Source organism: Asterias amurensis, chromosome 18 (genome assembly GCF_032118995.1).
Source record: "Asterias amurensis chromosome 18, ASM3211899v1".
NCBI lineage: Eukaryota > Metazoa > Echinodermata > Asteroidea > Forcipulatida > Asteriidae > Asterias > Asterias amurensis.
In genome coordinates, this window is record NC_092665.1 from 2,579,335 (window position 1) to 2,601,845 (window position 22,511).

The 22,511-nt window shown below is 39.0% G+C and overlaps 1 protein-coding gene across 1 annotated transcript in view; it reads right to left on the reverse strand.

Annotated features, from left to right (window-relative positions):
- Window positions 1–314: 314 nt before the first annotated feature.
- LOC139950250 (neprilysin-1-like) overlaps window positions 315–22,511 on the reverse strand; it is a 49,463-nt gene continuing 27,266 nt past the window's right edge. Inside the window, exons 2-21 of the mRNA XM_071948864.1 lie at window positions 19,937–20,020; window positions 19,332–19,493; window positions 18,767–18,850; window positions 18,123–18,331; window positions 17,515–17,577; window positions 15,858–15,977; window positions 15,464–15,547; window positions 14,172–14,296; window positions 13,306–13,528; window positions 12,554–12,652; window positions 11,966–12,043; window positions 11,739–11,842; window positions 10,793–10,857; window positions 10,011–10,062; window positions 9,271–9,338; window positions 8,877–9,007; window positions 8,245–8,310; window positions 7,656–7,754; window positions 7,106–7,182; window positions 315–6,568 (exon numbers count right to left, since the gene is read on the reverse strand). Of these exons, the coding sequence (XP_071804965.1) occupies window positions 6,469–6,568; window positions 7,106–7,182; window positions 7,656–7,754; window positions 8,245–8,310; window positions 8,877–9,007; window positions 9,271–9,338; window positions 10,011–10,062; window positions 10,793–10,857; window positions 11,739–11,842; window positions 11,966–12,043; window positions 12,554–12,652; window positions 13,306–13,528; window positions 14,172–14,296; window positions 15,464–15,547; window positions 15,858–15,977; window positions 17,515–17,577; window positions 18,123–18,331; window positions 18,767–18,850; window positions 19,332–19,493; window positions 19,937–20,020 (2,093 nt within the window). The 3' untranslated portion in view covers window positions 315–6,468. The remainder of the gene's footprint in view (window positions 6,569–7,105; window positions 7,183–7,655; window positions 7,755–8,244; window positions 8,311–8,876; window positions 9,008–9,270; window positions 9,339–10,010; window positions 10,063–10,792; window positions 10,858–11,738; window positions 11,843–11,965; window positions 12,044–12,553; window positions 12,653–13,305; window positions 13,529–14,171; window positions 14,297–15,463; window positions 15,548–15,857; window positions 15,978–17,514; window positions 17,578–18,122; window positions 18,332–18,766; window positions 18,851–19,331; window positions 19,494–19,936; window positions 20,021–22,511) is intronic.

A 22,511-nucleotide genomic window follows, 5' to 3' on the forward strand; every position in this document is an offset into this window, starting at 1 on the left:
CCCCTCCCACACCTCCATATCCCTACCAAGGTTACAGCCTTCACCTTAAATTGGGTCCATTGGAATGGGTGTCCTAAATGCTTTTTTTTTTCTATGTATCAAATTTGCCACTGTCGTAGTGCTTTTCAATGTTTTTTTCTTCTTCAAAATGGATTCAAAAAAGGGAATCCTTAATCAAAACAAAAAATCGGGAAATTTTTTGAGAATTGCAATTCTAATGTACAGACAAAACATTGCGTCCCGATGGCTTTTTGCCAAAGTTATTTGATTCAATACAGTATAAATCACTAAGCGTTTATTTGAATTCGTTTTGATGACTAATCAACATCACCAATAAGTTCAAACTGCGTAACGGTCGGGTAGACCAATAAAATCACACATTACACCATAAGTTCGCGCGGGAACTTGATTATACTTTATGATGCTTCAAATTGGTTTCTTAAAGGGAAGGTACACTATTGGTAATTGTCAAAGACCAGTGTTCTCACTCGGTGAATCTCAACATATGCAGAAAATAACAAACCTCTGAAAATTTGAGCTCAATTGGTCATCGGAGTTGGGAGAAAATGATGATAGAAAAAACACCCTTATTGGACGAATTTGTGTGCTTTCAGATAGGAATAAAGACTTCTAGCTAGAAGTCTTTTATTATTTTAGCGAGAAATTACCTCTTTCTCAAAATCTATGCTACTTCAGAGGGAGCCGTTTCTCACAATGTTTTATACTATCAACAGCTCTCCAATGCTCGTTACCAAGTCAGTTTTTAAGTTAATATTTGTTTGAGTAATTACCAAACGTGTACCGTCCCTTTAAGCAAGACAAGTATAACTTTATCACGGTTAAGATATTCAATCACACGTAGAGTTTAACAGAAACTGTTATTATATATATACGGTAATAACATATCCAGTAGAAAAAGACATACATTATTACATATAATGTGAGTATATGTTGATAAAGCTTCTCGTATAAAACACACTTACAGTATATCTGTACATTTAGCTATATCTATACAATATTACTTGATATTATCTTATAGTTTTGTATACCTGTAAACACTGATACAACGATATACAATTTATTTACATTGGGGATGACAATCAAATTTGTTCTAGTTTTGCCTCACACGGGTGATTGAAACACACTGTACTGTATATTAAAATACCAAGTCGTGTTAGAGTCCTATGGTGAGCGACGAACCGCCACTAATCTGCATTCCAATGCACAGTTTAACTACCCAGGCATGTTTGGTATAGTTCAGCAATGGGAGACTTTAAAGCGCTAGGTGGCAGCAGACTTAACAGGTAAGTTTCCATTGTTGACGTAGTTCTGAGCATGCACACAGTCATTACCGAGAACAATGGATTTTGCCTGGTAAGTCTGCTGCCACCAAGCGTCCCAAAAGTCCCCCATTAAGACATCTGCTGGTTAATAATATTGTATTGGGTTCGATTCCACATAGGGATCTTGGACCCCGGAAGCACTCCGTAAACAATGCTTTCATAATCATGTTTTGGTGAGAGGGAAAACTAAAACCAACTTTTATAATTCTATATTAACAATTCTGCATAATTTGAATGATATTTGAAACTTGGGTATTTACATGATCGGAAATTCGAAGTAAAACAGCAAATGACCGAGGTGAGGTTTTAAAGCGAAACTTTGTGTAAAAGTTTTGTTTTTAAATAGTTTCAAAAAAAGTTATGTAGGTTGGGAATTTATCTTAGAAGGTTTATTTTTATATCAATTTTATAACGCATGCTGAGAAAACCTCGGTAACATCCTGAAAAAACAATAAATCACAATTGTCGAAATCTCATTTGTTCATATTCTACCATTTTTTGTCAGGTAAAGAAATGCCCATGGTAATACTTAAAATACTTAAACAGAAAAGGGTGGACGAAATGCCGTCCTTTGACAAACAAAACAGCTTTTGCAATGTTGTGCCTTCAATGGTAGTTTCTATATGTTAGTCAGTGGACATTGTCAGGGCAGTTGCACTAACAGTAGCACTGCATTCTCAGATGGTACACGTATACCGATGACCCTGAGTACATAATGCAATTAAACATATTCTACATGAAGTGGAGGTAAAATTATGAATTTTGTGTCCACTGTCTGGGTTGCAAACACCAACAATACTTCTATAATTCCATAACTTGATTATCTCTCATTGGTATTAAACCATAGAGTGAAGCCCCCATGGTCGTGACTTCCAGTCATATTTACATTGATCAGAATCAACCTATTCAGCACCGCACCCATTTGGAGTCACGTAGGAACTCCACCACGTGCGTGCCATAACTCCCTCATAAACAATTATACACTGGGCTTCCTTTATCGCCCGACCATGTTGGTTAGAAGTTTAGTTTTATACAAGAGAAACAATTAAATATTTAACACGATGTACAGAAATGACATGAATATCACAGACAACCCCCAAGGCTGGCTGCCCTTTCCTTCAAGTTCAATGAGGTTTTTTGTAAAATACACGCTAATGTTGTTTCTTTCTCTCAAGAGAAAAAAATACAATTCACGTTCTAAGAATACTATACAGAAAAGAAGTAACAAAACTTTTTGATAGGAAACCGATTTCGTAAAAACTTCCCAAGTATATCTAAACAGAACACGTTTATTGTTTGAATGCGTCGGCTCATGTGGCGTACACTTTCGTCTGGCTCCCTGTATGCACTATATTGCAATAACTACAAAGTGAAGGTACCTGACCAATAGACTGTGCAAGTCTTGCGCGTATTCGAACATTGTGACCCGCACGAGACTTGCTAGACTTGATTCAAGTCCCGTTCTCGCAAAACAATAGTTTTCTGCTGATTGGATGGCACGGGATAGGGACTTGGGTCAAGTCTAGGGACTTGCGCGAAACCTAGTCTAGACCCTGTAGCTCTTTTTGAAGAATAAATTCCCGAGGCAAAAGTAAACTTCTGTAATAAAAGTTATGTTGTACAAGACTCTCGAAAATCGCCGTGGAATGTTACGAGATGTATTGTCTTGAGATGTACTGTCTGGTCAGATTTTTCAGAGTTCTCGTCGTCAAATTCATTTTTATTAAGTCTCCCTTTCATCCTTTAAAGCCATTGGACACTTTCGGTAAACAGTATTGTCCAAAGGCCCACACTTCGTGTACCACAACTGATATAAAAAATAACAAACCTGTGAAAACTTAGGCTCAATCGGTCATCGGAGTCGGGAGAAAATAACGGGGAAAACCCTACCTTGTTTCCGCACGTTTCGCCGTGTAATGACATGCAAATAAATCCGTAATTCTCGACAACGAGAATTGATAATTGTTTTAATGTTTTCTCGAAAAGTAAAGCATTTCATGGAACAATATTTCAAGAGAAGTCTTTCAACGTTACCTTACGTAAACCCTGTAAGTTATTTGTAAATCTGTAAACTTTTTGTCTCTGTGCCGAAAGTGTATAATGGCTTTAACATTCTTCTGTTTCATTTTAATAAAGAGATATTTGCCTCTGGTTTCCGAGCAGATGATTGTGTGCACATGGGTGTCGCACTGCTATTGCCCCTGTCATCGGGTGTAATATTTAATGTGTCTATTCTGCCTTTTCTGTGAAACCGTTGGCGTTAATGGGCAGCTAAAACAAGTCAGATTGCAATTTTGGTTTATAACTCTTCATGTGGTACTAAAAACGGTATTAATTTCCTGCTTTGTATTAAACTTTGTTTGCTGGTCTTAGAATCATCATTTTTGGAAAATAGATGATATAGTATGATATAAGTTCAATGAAAACTATGAAGCAATGAAACGAAGAAACAAACATTAAAACAGCGTTGCAGCACCTCTTTATGTCATAAAAGGGTGTTTTATGGCAGGACTGGAAAGTAAAGTCATCAACAGTCGGTCGCCAGTCAGTGTCCCCGTCTCTGATATTAAACTCATATCGCTCGTATCCTGGTAACCCATGGGTTCTGACATCTGAATGAAGTAGGGAGAGGTACTATTTGATTCAAACCTGGGAATGTAATGATGTTGGTAAATACTCCCTGTGTGTGAAAGTGGAACACTTTTATTAACGTGTGAAGAGGGTCTTTATATAGGGACAGTGCAGAACAGGTTTTCTGAAGGGTGTATTCACTCAAACCCTACAGTTGTCTTTGTTTAGGGAGGTAGGAGTGAAATCATGCATGTAGCTGTTGGATGGGATTGCATGACAGGAAACCACGATCACAAAACACATTTTGATGGTAGCGTACATGACTATGTTGTATATGTTTTAATGCATGTTTTTAAAAAGGACGTGCAAAGAAAAAGTAATAGGACCAGGGGTGGATTTTCACAAAGAGTTAGGACTAGTCTTATATCGAGTTAGGACCAGTTACTCGTCCTAACTTAGGACTAGCCATACGTTTTGTATATCTCCTAGGACTAGTCCTAACTCTTTGTGAAATCGACCCCAGGGATTGGTTTCACAAAGAGTTAGGACTAATCCCCAGTAAGGACTAGTCCTAGTAAATACTTACCGCTAGTCCAAAGTTAGGACGAGTAACTCGCCCTAACTCGAGGTATAAGTCTTTTAAACTCTTCTTGGATTCACCCTTAGGACTTTTAGTTTATTCAGAATAAAAAGGTAGCAGTCAGTCAAGATGAACGAACAAGATTCAAGCATACAAGCATTTCCCTTTCATTACCAATGTTATACCTTATCCTGACTCAAAGATGGTGAGCATAATCGTTTCAGCATTTCCTCTTCACGTCAATGTTGTACTTTGTCTTGATTCAAAGAGCGTGAGCAACTAGTCGCAGAGTATGCGTACCATAACACATTTGACAGTTTTGACAACACTGTCACTGTTGTACTTTATCTTGATTCAAAGAGAGTATGCATTAATTAATGTATAATATATGTCAGTTCTGCCAACATTGTTAGATTTGTGCCATATCTTTATTCAAAGAGAGTGTGCATTAATTAATATGTGTCAGTTCAGTCAACATTGCTATTGTTGTACCTTATCTTTATTCAGAGAAAGGAGGTATATTATACCAGTCATTAAAATTATTATCTTGATTCAGAAATAGCAAGTATTTTACTTGAAAACACTTCATGCAGTCAAAAGGAATTAAATCCTGGATAAAAGGTACTTTTTTTATTTAGACACGGGTACAGAGCACTTTTGAATGATTGCTACGTCATCGTCTACGTCACTGTCCTTTTATTTGTGTTTTCCGCGGTTAAGAACTTGAGCGATTGACTAGCATACAAAGCAAGCTGTTTATGGAGTCATAAACCAAGCGCGGCCCGGTGCGCTCCTATTTGGGTTAAGCATCGCTACTCGCCAGTACGCACTCAATTCAAAACATGCCTAAGTGGTAATGTCCGCGGTACCCCGTGAACCCCTTCCAGCCCATTTAAGCCAAGTACCGTGTCTTCGACAGGCCAAGGGCTTTCACGAAGAACATGCTTTGGATCAAATCAAAAGGTAGTAACTGATTCTATATTCCTACCCATACACGCATTAGCTCTAGTGGAACTCCAGCTGGTGCCTTAGCGGCATTTATGACGTTGACCTCTCGGTACCGGTAGCCATTTTGTCTCAATAAGTACAAGCAGCTGGGCTGCTGGTGGGGCAATACGGTGGCGCTTTTTCATGGATTGAATGCATTGCGATAATGTTCCATTGCCATACAGGGAGCCAGACTTAGAATTATCATAATTTCAGCCAGAATTATAATAATAATAGAAATGATTAAAACTAGACAATGTGTACTTTATTTTGCAATGCGGTCAGGTTCGAGCAAACTATATGCAGTCTATTCAGTAATCAACCAACCTCGTCCCCTTGGTTTACTTTATTTCCAATCATGTTTACAATAGTAAACCCTGGGATGGAAACTCCCTACTTGGACCCTGATTGGACAACTACTTTACAATATTAGAATATTTTCCATATTCATAGGTACAGCCAGCCGCCGGCAACCAACAATATACAAACAAGCTATTAAATCTGGCATCGTACTACGAGAGTTTGATTTCGAAAAGTAGCCAGACTATTTTAATTAACATACGTATCCCAAATTTTTTGACATGTAAATGATCCAATACCAGGGTGAGAGCAGTCAACCTTGTAACCGCTCGACACACACGGGGACGAGGTTAGTAATCAACGCCCAGCCTTACTGCGACCTTAGTTTAGTTTTTGAAATATAGTTATCAAGTTGTTTCAATAATAAAGTCAACATTATAGACTAATGATAAATGAAATAAATAATGAAACTCAGAGGTATTGGGTAACAGTGGTAAAAACCTTAACATTTAGCAGGTATTCGAAAAGGAAGTGCGTAATCATGGCATCATATCCTTTTAAAAATCCACAGAGGAGAGGTAAGGAGTTGAATCAGCCTGCCGAGTGGTGGCGCCCTATAGACAATTTACCATGACATTGGTCCCGATTTAGTTTATAATACAAAATACAAACAGTCACCGCTGATGTTCAGTAGACAGAACACTTTTCCTCTGGATTCATCGGTGAATTTGACTTGCACTTGAAAGCTTCAGCAAACGCATGCGAATTCGTAACAGACCCTAAAACTCTGCAGACAAGAAAAAGAATAAAAAACTTATTACGAGTGTTATTTTTGTTTAATTGTTTTTTTTTTAGATTTAGTGTTGCTATGGGTATCATATCTTCCAATGCATGTTCGATTTGATATATATCCCAAATATATTTTTGTTGCGGTGCTCACTGCTGAAACAGGATTCGAACTGCCTCTAGCTACCTGGGGCCAATTTCATAGAGCTGCTTAAGCAACAAATTTGCTTAAGCACGAAAATAGCTCGCTTGTTTTACACATGTTACTGGCAAAAATGCCACATACATTGCTTGTGACTGGTATTTAGCTGTTGTTAATACTTAGCATAACAATTGAGTGGAGTCTTAGCTGGTAATCTGATTTTACTAAGCAAATATTTCTTTGCTTAAGCACAATTTTGTTCTAAAGCAGCTCTATGAAGAGGTCGTGGGTTATAATCCTACCCGAGTAGTATGTCTTTTTTTTCCCACATGAATCGGGAAATAACGGATACACGGTGCATGCTTTACACTCATCGGTGTATAACCAAATAATTACCTAAATTTTGACGGCGAGTGTTTATTTGACTGTAACGTGTGAATAATGGACTGGTCTCGATGTATTGAACAGAAGATCTGCAATTGAAAGAAAACATGAAGTATAGTTTCCATCAAAATATGTTGACCGAAAAATAAAGTTGAAATACTATTCATCCGGTACAAACACCGACTGTTACCCGCTGCTTTCCAGGTGCTCCTGGCTTTTCCACACCATACAGCAATATACCACGCCCAATATGTGGCAGAGGCGGCACACCCCGCCCCCGCCCCCCCCCCCACACCAACAAAACAGTTCCCAAACTCTAACACCCCCTTATCTCTCACTAAACAGCAGCACACCTCATTTACAATTCTCTAAATAATTCATGAGATTCACAGAACGTAAAAGATGACACAAGAGGGGGTACGCCATGACACACATCATCGAAAATTTGTTATCTTAGTTCCCAAACTGCATCTTTCGTTCCATCAAATTTTTGAAAGGGAGTACACATTAAAGTTGTCTCCAACTGGATAAATATTCGTGTGATTGTTATTTCGGTTCTTACCTGGCCAAAGTTGAGGAAGAATAGCTGATTGTGAGTTAGGTTTATGCCTGGAAGTGGGGCTTCCTCTGCCCTGTTGCGGGCCACCCATCTACGGTATGCCTGAAAAGATTTGAAAAATATTAATATTTGTGTCACTTTTTCCCTTTGCATGATGGACATAATTTAGTGTGTAAACATAATGTATCTTCGCTTTCGTTGAGGTGTGGTGGTCTTTCAAGGAATCGTTGGTTTAAAAAACTTGACGTTTCGATCAGTTAACTCTTATAGTCTTCAGGAAAAGTGAGGGAATCTGTGTAGCGGCATGCCAAGCCCCCACTAAAGCCTTCTTTAGGACATAACAATTACTGTGTGCTGGGTTTTTCAAAGAGCACCGAAGGCATTTTTCGCCCCGGTGTTCCTGGCTGTGGCTGCTAAAAGCGCCGTAGCACCTTGTAAAACCCTTATAAGGTGCTACATAATTGGGTCTCGGAATTCATCACTTCAATAACTTATCTTTCTGAAAGTTTTTATATAACTCAGCGTCTTAAGTACCTTGTTGGTAGATACGTGCGCTATGAATACGACTTCAATATATTATATTATGTCTTACCCGAAAGGCTTGCATTAGACCACTGTTATCGGCGATGTTTTCACCCAACGTCTGTTTTCCATTCACCTGAAAGGGGGCAAATATTCCATCATATCATTTAGCGTTGGTTGGTGTAGTAGTATCTAGCTTGCCTTTTACTCCGGTTCTAACCCCACCAGGGGTAAACTTCACAAAGAGTTAGGACTAGTCCTAACTTAGGAATAGTCCCAGGAGATATTAAAAAGTCAAACACTTTCGATCTTGGCTGTGCTCCGTGGTCATAATGGGTTGATTTGGCTGGCAGCTGAAGGCGCCCTTGCATGCCTGCTTCTCGAACACGTTGAAGCCGCGTCCTTCGCAATTCAGTTATAGCTGCGAGTAAGGATGATTAGCCCCCGAAAATATATTATTATAGCATGGGTAGTGCTAAGTTACGAGGGAGCTGTTTTTCACAATGTTTTTATACTATCAACCTCTGACCATTACTCGTTACGAAGTGAGGTTTTATGCTGATAAATATTTTGAGTAATTACCAATAGTGTCCACTGCCTTTAAATGGAGTGATATAAATGCAAGGCAAAAAAGAGGGAACAGAAAACACGTAAAGGAAATTTGTAGTGGTTGGATTTTGTTGATGGCAGTTTTTACTTTACCTTCCTTCCGACTTGATCCACTGTGTAGTTTGAATACTGATCTACGAGACAACTCGTCTTGTCACGGAACGCCTGTATTGAACCGTCTGACCACACCTTCTCCAGGTTGCCGCTTTTATCAAACGACCGACCTTTAAAAGTCAATACAAAAAAACATTTCCATTATTTTAAGCAACTGATTAAAAGGCACATGACACCTTTGGTAATTGTCAAAGACCAGTCCTCTAACTTGGTGTATCTCAACATATGCATAAAATAACAAACCTGTGAAAATTTTGACTCAATGGTCGTCGAAGTTGCGAGATAATAATGGAGAAAAAACACCCATGTCACAGTTTTGTGCGTTTAGATGCTTGATTTCGAGATCTAAGCTGAGTCTCGGGTTTTAACTTACCTGTGTTGTCGAATCCGTGCATGAGTTCATGACCAATAACAAATCCAATGCCTCCATAATTCATTGATCTGAAATAAAAAGAAATCAACTTGAAGACAGTGGACATTGGTAACTGTCAAAGACTAGCCTTCACAGTTGGTGTATCTCAACATATGCATAAAATAACAACCCTGTGCAAATTTTAGCTCAATCGGTCATCGAAGTTGCGAGATAATAATGAAAGAAAGAAAAAAACCTTGTCACACAAAGTTGTGTTTGTTTAGATGGTTGATTTCGAGACCTCAAGTTCTAAATCTGAGGTCTCGAAATCAAATTCGTGGAAAACGACTTCTGTCTCGGAAACTATGGCACTTCAGAGGGAGCCGTTTCTAACAAAGTGTTATACTATCAACCTCTCCCCATTACTCATCACCAAGGAAGGTTTTATGCTAATAATTATTTTGAGTAATTACCAATAGTGTCCACGGCCTTTAACCGATTTGTCGTGGCAGAGTGGTCGAGGGCGGTGGACTCAACTTCTGCATTTACAGAATGGATGCCCTTTGCAGTCGCGAAACTTTTTTCACGATTTGTTTGTTTCGCCATTGATTCCATTATATCATATTAATGAGCAGAGTGATTTTTTAACGTTACAAAAAGAAATTTGAACCAACTTCTCATCAAACGAAAGTGATCCCTTTATGTGATAACGCCGTGGGAAAACTCATTTTAGTTTCCTGCCATCATTAAAAAAAACTTACCTAGGATTTTTGCTATTGAAAAACGGGTGCTGAATAATCCCTGCCGGAAATGCTAAGAGGAGGATAATAAATAAAAGAGCGGGAAAACAATTGAGCAAGAATATGTACATAGAAACTTTGATTGGCTGTTATTTCCCCGCTTCTTTCTGGATCCTTCCCTTAATCCCTTTCCCCTCTCTTTTTCTATAAATGGATATTTATTTAAGCAACTATAAATATAAATATTAACAGTAAACTTGCGGGTACAACCATGGGTAAAAAGGAGTGGTGGCTCTGAAAATAGCCGGTTTGGTCTCGGACAGTATACTCAGCCCGTCTTCAGGAGAATGTGCTATGTAATTGTTTGTACTTGTTTTATGCCTCTGAAGAAGGTCCGGTTTGGATCGAAAGCTTAGGCCATCTACCCTATTCATTATATTATATATAAACCGAGAAATTGCAAGTTGTCGTTTAGGCTAAAAACGTATTTGTTCCTTGAATATAATGACCTATTAGAGTGAACCTGTAAGACGCTGGCAGCCCTTTGGTAATTGTCAAAGGCCAGTCTTCTCACTTGGTGTATCTTAACTATTAGAAGTGTGCACAAAAGAACAATCCTGTGAAAATTTGAACTCAATTGGTCGTCGAAGTTGCACAATAATAATGGAAGAAAAAAACACCCTCGTCACACGAAGTTGTGTGCTGTCAGAAGCTTGATTTCGTTTGCGAAGGATAAGTTTACTGCAGTCGTCATATTATGTTGTGGTTCTGTGTATAACTTATAATGAAGTAATAACACTCACTTATTCTATTCAATGCATACTCGTACAAGGCGCTGACTCGGAATGTTGTAAGTTTATCTGGCCATCTGCAGAGAAAATACGGTCAACTTGAGATACGGTTTCATGGATGTAACTGTAAGAATATTACAGGTTAGATTATTTGATGGAATTGTCAACATCGTCCAAACTAGACATTATCACAAAATACTCGGTACGCGTGCTGTGGTAGGTGTTGAATGATGTGCATGCTGGTCTATCTAGTGATCACGTTTGATCAGTAGCTCGCTAGCTAGACCAGCATGCACCTCATTCAACAGTTAGGGCTTGCGCAATGGGTCTATCGTGACATCCTTGAGCAAGTTCGAGTGTGCACAATGGTTAACTAAAGGTTGACCATTTGCACTTGAACCCAAGCTGGTCGACCATTGGTTGACTACTGGGGTCGATCATTTGGAACCTGCCTCGACCCCATGGTTTCTTTACTGGTCCCAACAGCATGTTCCGTTCTTAAATGAGTAAAGTGCATAAGGGAACCAGTGACACTGTAGCGAAAAGGTGGAAGGTTGACTAGACTTCCACACGAGTCGTTCGAGTGAGTGCGTCACTGCGCATGTACGTTGCTGGTCAGTAGTCAACCACGGGTCGACTATTGTGCCAAGTCGAACTTGCTCCTTGTTTCTAATCGAACTAGCGCCCCCTTTGGTGAAGCACGACGTAGAATAATGCGATCGAATGGCGTTTGAATACAAACCCACCTTTTTTAAACGAATTTCTACACCGATGCACATCTTCTGCTGAACAGAATAGTAATAATTGGTAGTAAAATTGAAAAAAACTATATAATTAAACTTATTACAATCAATAAATTATTAATTTTTCCTGGACAGCAATGTAAATGTACTCGCGAGTATTATAAACAAATAATTAATAGTAATAAACACATATTGCTTAAAACTGTTACACTCACCTTGAAAAATCAACTGGCCTTCTGAACGATGCTAAGGAAACTCTGACGTAATTCCTCATAGCCGCAAAAACATTTTCAAAATGACTATCTGGCGTACTTATCATCTGTGAAACGCAAGGGGAAAAAACATACGATTTCCAATGAGATGTGTCATTTTCTATAAAACAATACCTGAGATAATTCGGTAGTAAATCCAATTTTACGAGTTCAAGTAGTCCATAACTTACGTTTTCGTAATCCAACTCAAGCAGTGTCTGGTTCTTAACTTTGTCAGCGTAGCCGATTAGCTCACGAACCGCAAGTGCCTGTTAGAATGAACGACAATGTGGTAGTTATACTGCAGTTATAAATCTTTATACTGTATTGTGGTATACTTCCAGTATAGTATAGTTATACTTCCTTATACTGTATAGTATGCCTGTTGTGTGTAGTTGTAATGACGTTCAAACCGAGGACGTATAACAAGGGGCACAATGTGCGCGATTGATAGTAGAGTAATAGAAGTGTGATATAACAAACAAACAAACAAACAAACAAACAAACAAACAAACATGTGTTGGGGGGTTTTAACTTCGTTGCTTGGAACCTATTCGCCTGCCAACAATCGATATGTTATTCTTTTTCCATTCCTTAAACTATTTTGATATTCTTACAAAACTAACATGATCATTCCTTGGAAGGTTTCCCCCCAAATTGACTAAATCTATTCAGTCTCCAGACCCCACCCCCCTCCCCTCAACCACCGGCAGAAACATTGCCCGACGTAGAAGATTTCCAATATTTTGAATAATAAACCTAAACCTTAAAGGTCATACTTTTTCAATGGACTTAGCTTTTGTAGACTCGTCCATCCAATCCGTCTGGTTCAACGTTTCGAGCTGAATTTCCCGTATGTCGTGAAGCAAATCAGTCATCTGCAAAAACAACAAATATCTCGGTTATAAAGTAAACGTGCGGTTACAACCGTGTGTAAAGATAAAGTCCTTTCTTTGAGTAATGTGATCAGTGGTCGATTTCACAAAAAATATTCCTAGCTTAGGACTTATCCTATGACTCCCTACAAACTTAAGGCTATATATTCTTATTCTAAGGACGAATAACTCGTCCTAACTCTTTGTGAAATCCACCCCAGGCCTAGAATTACACGGAAGCGTCCGAGTCCATGTTGCCCCTGGCCTTGGTGCCCATATTAAGGCAGGAGACTCTGCGCCCCCCCCCCTCCCTTCCCCCCCCCCCCCACACACACACCGATAGTGTTGTCCTCAATGTGGGACTTTGTTACACCTTCTGATAATAGCGCCCTCTGTTGGAAATCCTCCTCCAGCACATGTTAATTTCCCACAATAGGGGACTGAATCTCCGGGAAAAATTTCCCCATGACATTCCTTCAAAAGTTTCCACCCAACGACGGTGCACTTCACGAAATGAAAATGGCCATGCCTTCCTAAAGATAAAACATCCTAAAGATAAAACCTCCAGGCCTGTGTGGCTGATGGGGTAATACATTGATTGTTGGTCATTGTTTATTAAATACACAAAAACACCTTTTGTCTAAATTCCAACTGACCATAAACTTGCTTTGTTCATCGAAGTACTCCTCCACGAAGAGTGCAGACATGACGTTGTTCATGTAGTGTTTGACCAAGGAGAAGCACTGCTTCCAGCGGGCCTTTTCGGCTTGCTCCCCCATGACCTGATAGGCAAACTCCTCGCCGAGCTTTCGGGGTTTCCTCCCAAGTAACGCCATGCTGTCCTTAACCAACATCCACATTAAGAAGTTCGCTATTGTTCTGAATAACAAGAAGAAAAAAAAAACAGCCTCAAAGGAAGGGTATACATTAATTTGGTTTACATTCTCCAGAAATTTATGAACATAAAGAATAAGTGATTAGAGCACCGGGGAGCTGTTGCTATTATAAAACATTGTTATAAACAACACCCTTTTGAAGAAATGTAGTTTTAGGGAAAGAGGTAACTCTAACTTTTTACTTCAAAAGTTGAATTTGAGATAGACTTCATGCCGAAAGCCTTTCTCTTTCGTCTAAATGCGCACAGTTCTATGCGTTTGTCACCACAAAGTGAAAAACCCAATGTGCTTTCAAGTCTGGCACCCTGTGTGCTCAGATGCTGTTTTGTGGTCTTTTTTTACACAGTGATTTCGGGTGCGTTCGATTAGCTTCCCTTGGTCGACCCCGGTCTGCCCCGGTACTTTCGAATAGCTTTGACGTCATTCAAGGGGCTCACCCGGGTCAGCCCAAGTACCCTGCTTGTGGAGTGGGTCACTTGGGGCTGGCCCCAGGTGCATGACGCCACCATTCGAAAGGGTATGTGATCGTTCGATTAGCTCTTTTCAGGGGCTCACCGAAGTGAGCACCGCGGGGTCGACCCAGGGAAGGTAATCTTACGCACCCACACCTATGGTTGGGTTCCTACCTTGTGGGTGTGGCCTCCAGGAGGGGTCCTAACCTCTTCATGTAGTCCATGGTAAACGTTCCAACTAACTCCGTTTCTTTAAGGTTTGGGTTGACGATATTGCCGAAATATCTCTCCCAATCAATCTAGATTGTTTAAAATGCATGGCTTCATTTTAATTAATAATAAATAATAACTGTATAGCGCATATCACTGCCAAGTTCCTATAATGCGCTGAAATTATTACTAAATGGTGTTTGAAGCCTTGCATGGTGTGAAGAATAAGAAGAAGCTATTAATACTGAAAAGTAAACTTGCGGGTACAACCATGTGTAAACAACTCTTTTGAGGGGTCTGAAAAGGGCTGTGTGATTTCTCAATCAAATATGAAAACACTTCGAGCCTGAAGTATTTTTTAGGCATCTGAAAACACACAATAATTTGTGCTACAAGGGTGTTTTTTCTTCATTATTTCCTTGCAATTTCGATGACCAATTGAGCCCAGATTTTCACTGCTGCTTTTCTATTTGCTGCATAATGGTATACACCAAGTGATAGTGGTCTTTGACTAAAAACTCACTTGGTAGTGAGTAATGGGGAGAGGTTGATGGTATAAAACATTGTGATAAACGGCTCCCCCTGAAGTGACGTAGTTTTCGAGAAAGAAGTAATTTTCCACGAATTTGATTTCGAGACCTCAGATTTAGAACTTGAGGTCTCGAAATCAAGCATCAGAAAGCACACAACTTCGCGTGACAAGGGTGTTTTTTTCTTTCACAGTTATCCCGCAACTCCGTCGACCAATCGAGCTCAAATTTTCACATGTTATTTATTTTAAGCATATGTTGAGATACACCAAATGAGAAGACTGGTCTTTGACATTTACCAGTAGTGTCCATTGTCTTTAAAGGCAGTGAAAACTATTGGTAGTTACTCAAAATAATTATGAACATAAAACATTACTTGGTAAAGAGTAAAGGGGAGAGGTTGGTGGTATAAAACATTGTGAGAAACGGCTCCCTCTGAAGTGGAATAGTTTTCGAGAAAGAAGTAATTTTCAACGAATTTGATTTCGAGACCTCAAGTTAAGAATTTGAGGTCCCGAAATCAAGCATCTGAAAGCACACAACTTCATGTGACAACGGTGTTTTTTCTCTCATAAAAATATCTCGCCTCTCCGACGACCAATCGAGCTCAAATTTTCACAGGTTTGTTATTTTATGCATCTGTTGAGATACAGCAAGTGAGAAGACAGTTTTTTTTTTGTTTTTTTTTACAATTACCAATAGTGTTCAGGGTCTTTAAAGACTCACCTCAGGAGCTTCCCGTAGTAGGTCTTTGGTAGTCAGCCTTCGGTACATCGTAGCTGCATTAATTGTGTTCACTGGGATCTGTATCTGAAATTAAAGATAATCATAAATGGAAACAGATTAGCAAAATTAATGTCCGACGCATTTGAAATGAGGAGTTGACACTTTTCAAGTACCAATGGTAATTCCCAATCCCTTAACTGTGTTTGTGGCATGAGATTTGATTCCACTATGATGACTCAGCCACTTGAAGTTGAGTTCGGTGCGATGAACAGCTTAACTCTATTAAATAAATATGATCGTGTGTCACTTTTATTCATGTGGAATTTGGTGTCGAGAATTTGTCCTGTCTCACTCATACATCCGTTGAAACAATTGTTAACAAGCTATAACTTACCCCTGATAGCGCTGCCTCAAAGTGAAGGAGCTCATCCACTTGGTGGCGCACTTCATCATCGCTCCCTGAGCTCAACTCTATGGCAACGGCCTCGATATATTCTCGATATGTTACAACATTCTGTATAAACGAGGAGTGTCAGTCAGTCGTTGGATATCACCGTAATTCAAACAAAAATGAGAAGGGGAGAACTTTAATTATGGCGCCATGTTGATGTGATTTTTGTCCATGAATAGTATGAGAAGGTGATTAGTGATTGCAGAACATCATGCACGGTAATAGATCTGCACTTAGAGGTGCAACGAGACATACATTAATACTGTTACAAAATGCATTTAGATTTATAAACGGCTGACATGGTGTAATGTAAGATAATGTTGGCGTCACCGTTTCAGACAGTATTTAAGAGGTATTACATCTTACTCAACTCCTACTAGGCAGCAAATTGAATTCCTCTTTTCTCATGTATTGCTCATTATACTTTTTAGCATGTTTTGATCGGAGCAATTGATCGTCTTAGCTCTGTAAATGTAGTGTTGTTATGTCACACTGGGCAACGACGGTCATGACAGTAGAGTTTAGCTTTATATTGGATATAGGACATTCATATAGGTAGGTACAGCGAATATCACTGTTGCTTTTTCGGTATTGGACATTTGAAATCCAGTAGTTCGATATTTGACATTGGATATTTACATAGGGTTGTACATCGAATATCACTCACGGTTACTTTTTCGGTATTGGACATTGGACATGCAATAGTTTGTTATTGGACATACACCTAGGTTTGTACAGCGAGTATCGAGTACCGAGTATCGTTTCGGTACTGGACATTGGACATGCATATAAGTTTGTATAGCAAATATCGCAGTATCTTTTTCGGTATTTTGACATTGGACATTCATATACTAGGTTTGTACAGCAAATGTCACAGTTGCTTTTTCGGTGTTGGACATTGGACCTTCTAGGTTTGTACAGCGAATGCCACAGTTGCTGTTTCGGTATTGGACATTGGACATTCATATACTAGGTTTGTACAGCGAATGTCACAGTTGCTTTTTCGGTATTGGACATTGGACATTCGTATACTAGGTTTGTACAGCGAATGTCACAGTTGCTTTTTCGGGTTTGGACATTGGATCTTCGTATACTAAGTTTGTACAGCGAATGTCACAGTACCTTGTTCGGTATTGGACATTGGACATTCATAGGTTTGTGCAGCGAATGTCACAGTTGCCTTTTCGGTGTTGGACATTGGCCGTTCGTATACTAAGTTTGTACAGCGAATGTCACAGTTGCTTTTTCGGTATTGGAAATTGGACATTCGTATACTAGGTTTGTACTGCGAATGTCACAGTTGCTTTTTCGGTATTGGACATTGGCCGTTCGTATACTAGCTTTGTACTGCGAGTGTCACTGTTGCTTTTTCGGTATTGAACATTGGACCTTCGTATACTATAGGTTTGTACTGCGAATGTCACAGTTGCTTTTTCGGTATTGGACATTGGACATTCGTATACTAAGTTTGTACAGCGAATGTCACAGTTGCTTTTTCGGTATTGGACATTCATCAAGGTTTGTACAGTGAATTTCTATCTTGTACATTGGTTACGTTACTTTATCATTGACACGAGATTGATCTCAATGATGTACTCACCCTATGGGATAAGTTGGCGACCGTGTAGTCATTCCTGTTTAATACTGATGTTGGCTGAGAAATCTGGAACAACAGAAAAACCAGTAGGAACCGAAAGTTATCAATCAGATTGTTATAGGCACTGGACACCTTTGGTACTTGTCAAAGACCAGTCTTCTGACTTAGTGTATCAGGAACACTATGCACAACATACAAACCTGTGAAAACCGTAACTCAATTGTTCGTCGAAGTTACGAGATAATAATGGCAGAAAAACACCCTTGTCACACGAAGTTGTGCTTTCAGATGCTTGATTTCGGGACCTAAAAATCTAAACCTCGCAATCAAATTCAAATATTTTAGTGGAAAATTACTGCTTTCTCGAAAAACTACGTTACATCAGAGGGAGCCGTTTCTCACAATATTTTATACTGTCAACAGCTCTCCATTGCTTGTTACCAAGTAAGGTTTTATGCTAAAAGTTATTTTGAGCAGTTATCAATAGTGTCCTCTGCCTTTAAGGTAGATCTCTGGCGTAATTTACGAGCCTCGAAGTGTGACGTCAGATGTTCAGCCTCACCTTATCCCATGTCCGGACCCCAACCCCATTATAAGCAAGAGGTACTTACGAACATTATATACTCGCCAGAGTTTTGTGGATCCACGCCTATGTACGTACGGATGAGATAATTCCCGCCGGTTTCCATCAAAATCTTTGCGAGGAAATCTTCCAAATTCCACGTGGATTCATCAAACGACGAATCATTCATAAGCGGCCAGCCGCCCCATAATTTGATCTTAGCTCGGAGCGGTTCGTACCCTCTTTCGTTTATTTTGTCTGAAAAAAGAAACACAGGTTTTTTTTAATGGGAGACATCGGAACGCTAGATGGCAGCAAACTTTCCAAGGTAAATTTCCAAAATCATTTCACCTTTAAGTCTGCTGCCACCTTACGTCCAAAAAGTGCCCCATTTGATTTCTTTGTTTCTTGTTTCTTGTTTTCTTTTTTTCTATGTTTATGTCTTAGATGATCTTCCCGTCCGTCAAGGGAATTTGGAAAACTAAAAAAGGGGATGTAAATGCTAAGCTTTTAATAGTCTATTGTAATGAATGGCACAAAACAATTAATTATGATTCAGTAACTAGACGGCAATACATATTTTAGCCATTGTGAAACCATCGGTTAGCTTGGTGTGATTTGAACCCACAACCTTGTGATTGCAAGTCATGCAGTTTAACGACTGGACCTCTAGTTTTCTTTACGATGTCTTACCTTCGTCCATGCAGGCCTGAAACAGGTGTTTTGCTTTTACATTAGTGGGTGTATCATCCTCTTTCACCTTACTCGAAATAAGACCTGCATTTTGTAGGAAAACACAGAATTTAACACCAGTTTGAAGAGAGAAATACTTCCATCGGTTTGGAAGTGTCTCGGTCGAACGGTTAAGAGCACCGAATTTAACCATTTGTGTATCTGGTCAGTAGAGTGTGGGTTCGAGTCTCAGTCGTGACACTCATTTGTGTCATTAAGCAAGACACTTAACCATTGCTTTGTCCTTCGGATGGGACGTAAAGACGTTGGTTTTGTGTAACGCCATAAAAGAACCCAGTGCACTTGTTCCTGGATGTGGCTGCTGAATGCGCCGTAGCACCTTGTAAACCTTTATAAGGTGTACCTCGTAACTTGGGTTCCAGAATTCATAACTTCAATTACCTATGTGTCTGTATAAATGTATCTACTATACTAAGCGTCTTGAGTACCTTGGTGGTAGATACTTGCACTATATAAGACAATTTTTGTTATGACTTTTATTATTCTATTGTGACTGAAGTGTTACCTCTGCATTCTAATTCTAGCCTGTTCGTCAGCTCCTTCAAAACATCCAGATTGCTCTCCTCCTCTGGAATGACTCGACTCGCAACCCAGCCGCCACACGCGTACTCATAGAAGTCTTCACATGGGTCGGCATTTGTGTTCATGTTGACGAGTAAACCAGCGGCTGGAAATAAGACCACAGGTAAGTTATCATACTATGGTTCGATTTTATTTGTATAGATATTCCGAAACATTTACCCGTCACACACTTGTGCCGTTTTAGAAACTACGAATTTGGTTCCTTCGGTTATTTAGAAAACGTGTACTGTACTTATGTGGCTTTATACAGGCGGGCAGATCCGAAGCAAGATCCAAAACACAAGCCATTGTTTCGAAAACGGCCATACTAGACTTAAACCGGTCTTCCATTCGCCACTAAAACTAAAAATAGGCGGTAAATAGTCTGGTGTCTGGTAGCATAATAATTACACATTGCATGCAAACTTCGAAGTGCTTTGTGATAACTCTACGCTGCCGTCTTTGACAAAAACTTCCCCGGGGCAAAACTATTGGTGGCGCGCTGTATTGTGAATCCTATTGTATTATAGGGGATTTAAGGAGACCTACCTGCTTCAACGCAGCCTTCTGTTAGACACACCTTCTGTTCAGCACACTGTGCGGATAGGTCTGGAATAATAACTCTTTCTGAAACTGCGAAATAGAAAAACAGAAGATATCAGTATTCAATCATAACGGGACTAGGAAACTTTTAACAAATGGGACACCTTTATATTGTCACGCCAGCAAGCGCATTGTGATAGCGGGAAGACAATTTGGGTCACCAGTGTTGACCTCTCTCGCCTGCTGGGGACTGGGTGTGCGCCGCTGTTATTATACCTTTATGGAAACGCATACAACAACACACAAACAAACAAACAAACACACACCCTAACAAACAAACAAACAAACAAACAAACAAACAAACAAACAAACAAACAAACAAACAAACACACACCCTAACAAACGAACAAACAAACAAACAAACAAACAAACAAACAAACAAACAAACAAACAAACAAACAAACAAACAAACAAACAAACAAACAAACAAACAAACAAACAAACAAACAAACAAACAAACAAACAAACAAACAAACAAACAAACAAACAAACAAACAAACAAACAAACAAACAAACAAACAAACAAACAAACACCACCCAAACAACCAAACAAACAAACAAACAAACAAACAAACAAACAAACAAACAAACAAACAAACAAACAAACAAACAAACAAACAAACAAACAAACAAACAAACAAACAAACAAACAAACAAACAAACAAACAAACAAACAAACAAACAAACAAACAAACAAACAAACAAACAAACACACACACAAACAAATAAAAGTATATCATTGTATAATTATTTTGATACTGAATGATCAATTACAACTCTCATTAACATGTACATAACTGGCAGTGCTGCCAACTATCCCTGATTCTGCAGAAACTAGAAACTAAAATAATTCCATACTGATGAACAAATTTCAACAATCTCCTTAACCCCAGAAACGTGTTCCCTTGTGTTGCGTGTAATACTAAATATCTCCCTGATTGTTAAAAAAAAACAATTTTGGCAGCTCTGAACAACGTGTGATGACTATTGTGATGACGTCAGATAATTAATCGCAGGGTCTGTGAATATTTTTTACCAAATAATGAGCACAAGTTTAAATCACACCGAGGAAAAATTTTTTTTTTACGAAAATGTGACAGCAGAAGTTGTTATTCCATCTCGACCATCGAAAAGGTCATCCGTGTCAAACCTATGTTCCGTATTTGGCTGAAATCCTATCATATCACGCACGCGAATCGAGACTGACTCGAACATGAATGCATCCATCACTGTCATGACTTCCAATCGAAGATGTCATGTGTACAACATTCCAAGAGACTGGGGAGCATGGATGTGTATTTGGACAGTGGTATTCTTGTCATGTTAAGGGCCAGGTGGATGGGTAGGGACGGATGACGTGTGAGGAACTCTGCTGGTTAAAGTACGGTCAAGATGTTAAGAGAACCTCAAAATATCTGATCGAATACATCTTTTGAAACGAGACGTTGATAACGCCAATAGTGTAGCGGTGGCAATCTGTATACCATCAATGCAGGAAAGTGATTCTGTTGTGCATCTTTTTGTTAATTTTAAGCATAAGTTTCCCGTTATTGAGGCAGTTTTGTTCTTACGAATCTGCACTCCGTAGCTTTCTGTCTTGAAGATTGACATATGTTTTAAACGGCTCGCAGTGCATTGTACATATTATTTTAATGTAAAAATCTATATAATTAGCGGTTTTTAACAAATCCTCTTGGAAATAATAATTATCGCAAACGTAATCGGCTTAAGGCGTAATCATGTCTGAATTTAGAAGTTGATTTTCTTTCTAGATAACTTAATGTTTTTATACTGTACCATTTGTTGGCAAAACCAATACGCTCTTCACGATTTTTCGCCTTTGACTAGTTTCACAGAGCAATGACCGGGAATCCATTCTTTCAAAGGGTTACCCACCCCGACTCCAGTTCACAGAAAGCTATAGGGTTCATCTGGAGATGGGTTGTCAGTATTACCATTGTAATTTGTATTGTGACATCACAATTTGCTTTTTAGCAATTAAGATTATTTGCACTTTATACGAGTCAATCTAATAACACTTTGAGATATCGAACCCAAGACTAAAGTTCACTTTGGTTGAAGTACCCTTTAAACTGAAACATTCTTTTCGAGTCAATCGGGGAGGGAGGGTATATTCATAGAATAACAATTGTCAAGTCGCCAATTATTACATCGCAGTTTACACTTAAACTGGCATGATGAACAAAATGTGATTAATGATTTCCTAGCAGAAGACACTTTATACGCAATTGAAAATATCTCCTGCGCTTACAGTGTATAAATAACTGCAAAGTTAGTTTGCAACAAAAACCTTAAAAGTAAAACAAAAAACTTCAAATAAATCAAGAGATTAACTGAAAGTTTCGGTCAACACTTTGTACAATCTTCCACAGGTTGGTATAATTTTAGTCAACCACGTTTTTCTAGACGCAAAAAGATTTATCGTATGGCACAACAACTGTTTATTATTATTAATGTTGGTTTTTACCCATACACCGATGTGTGTTAGCACTGTATACTC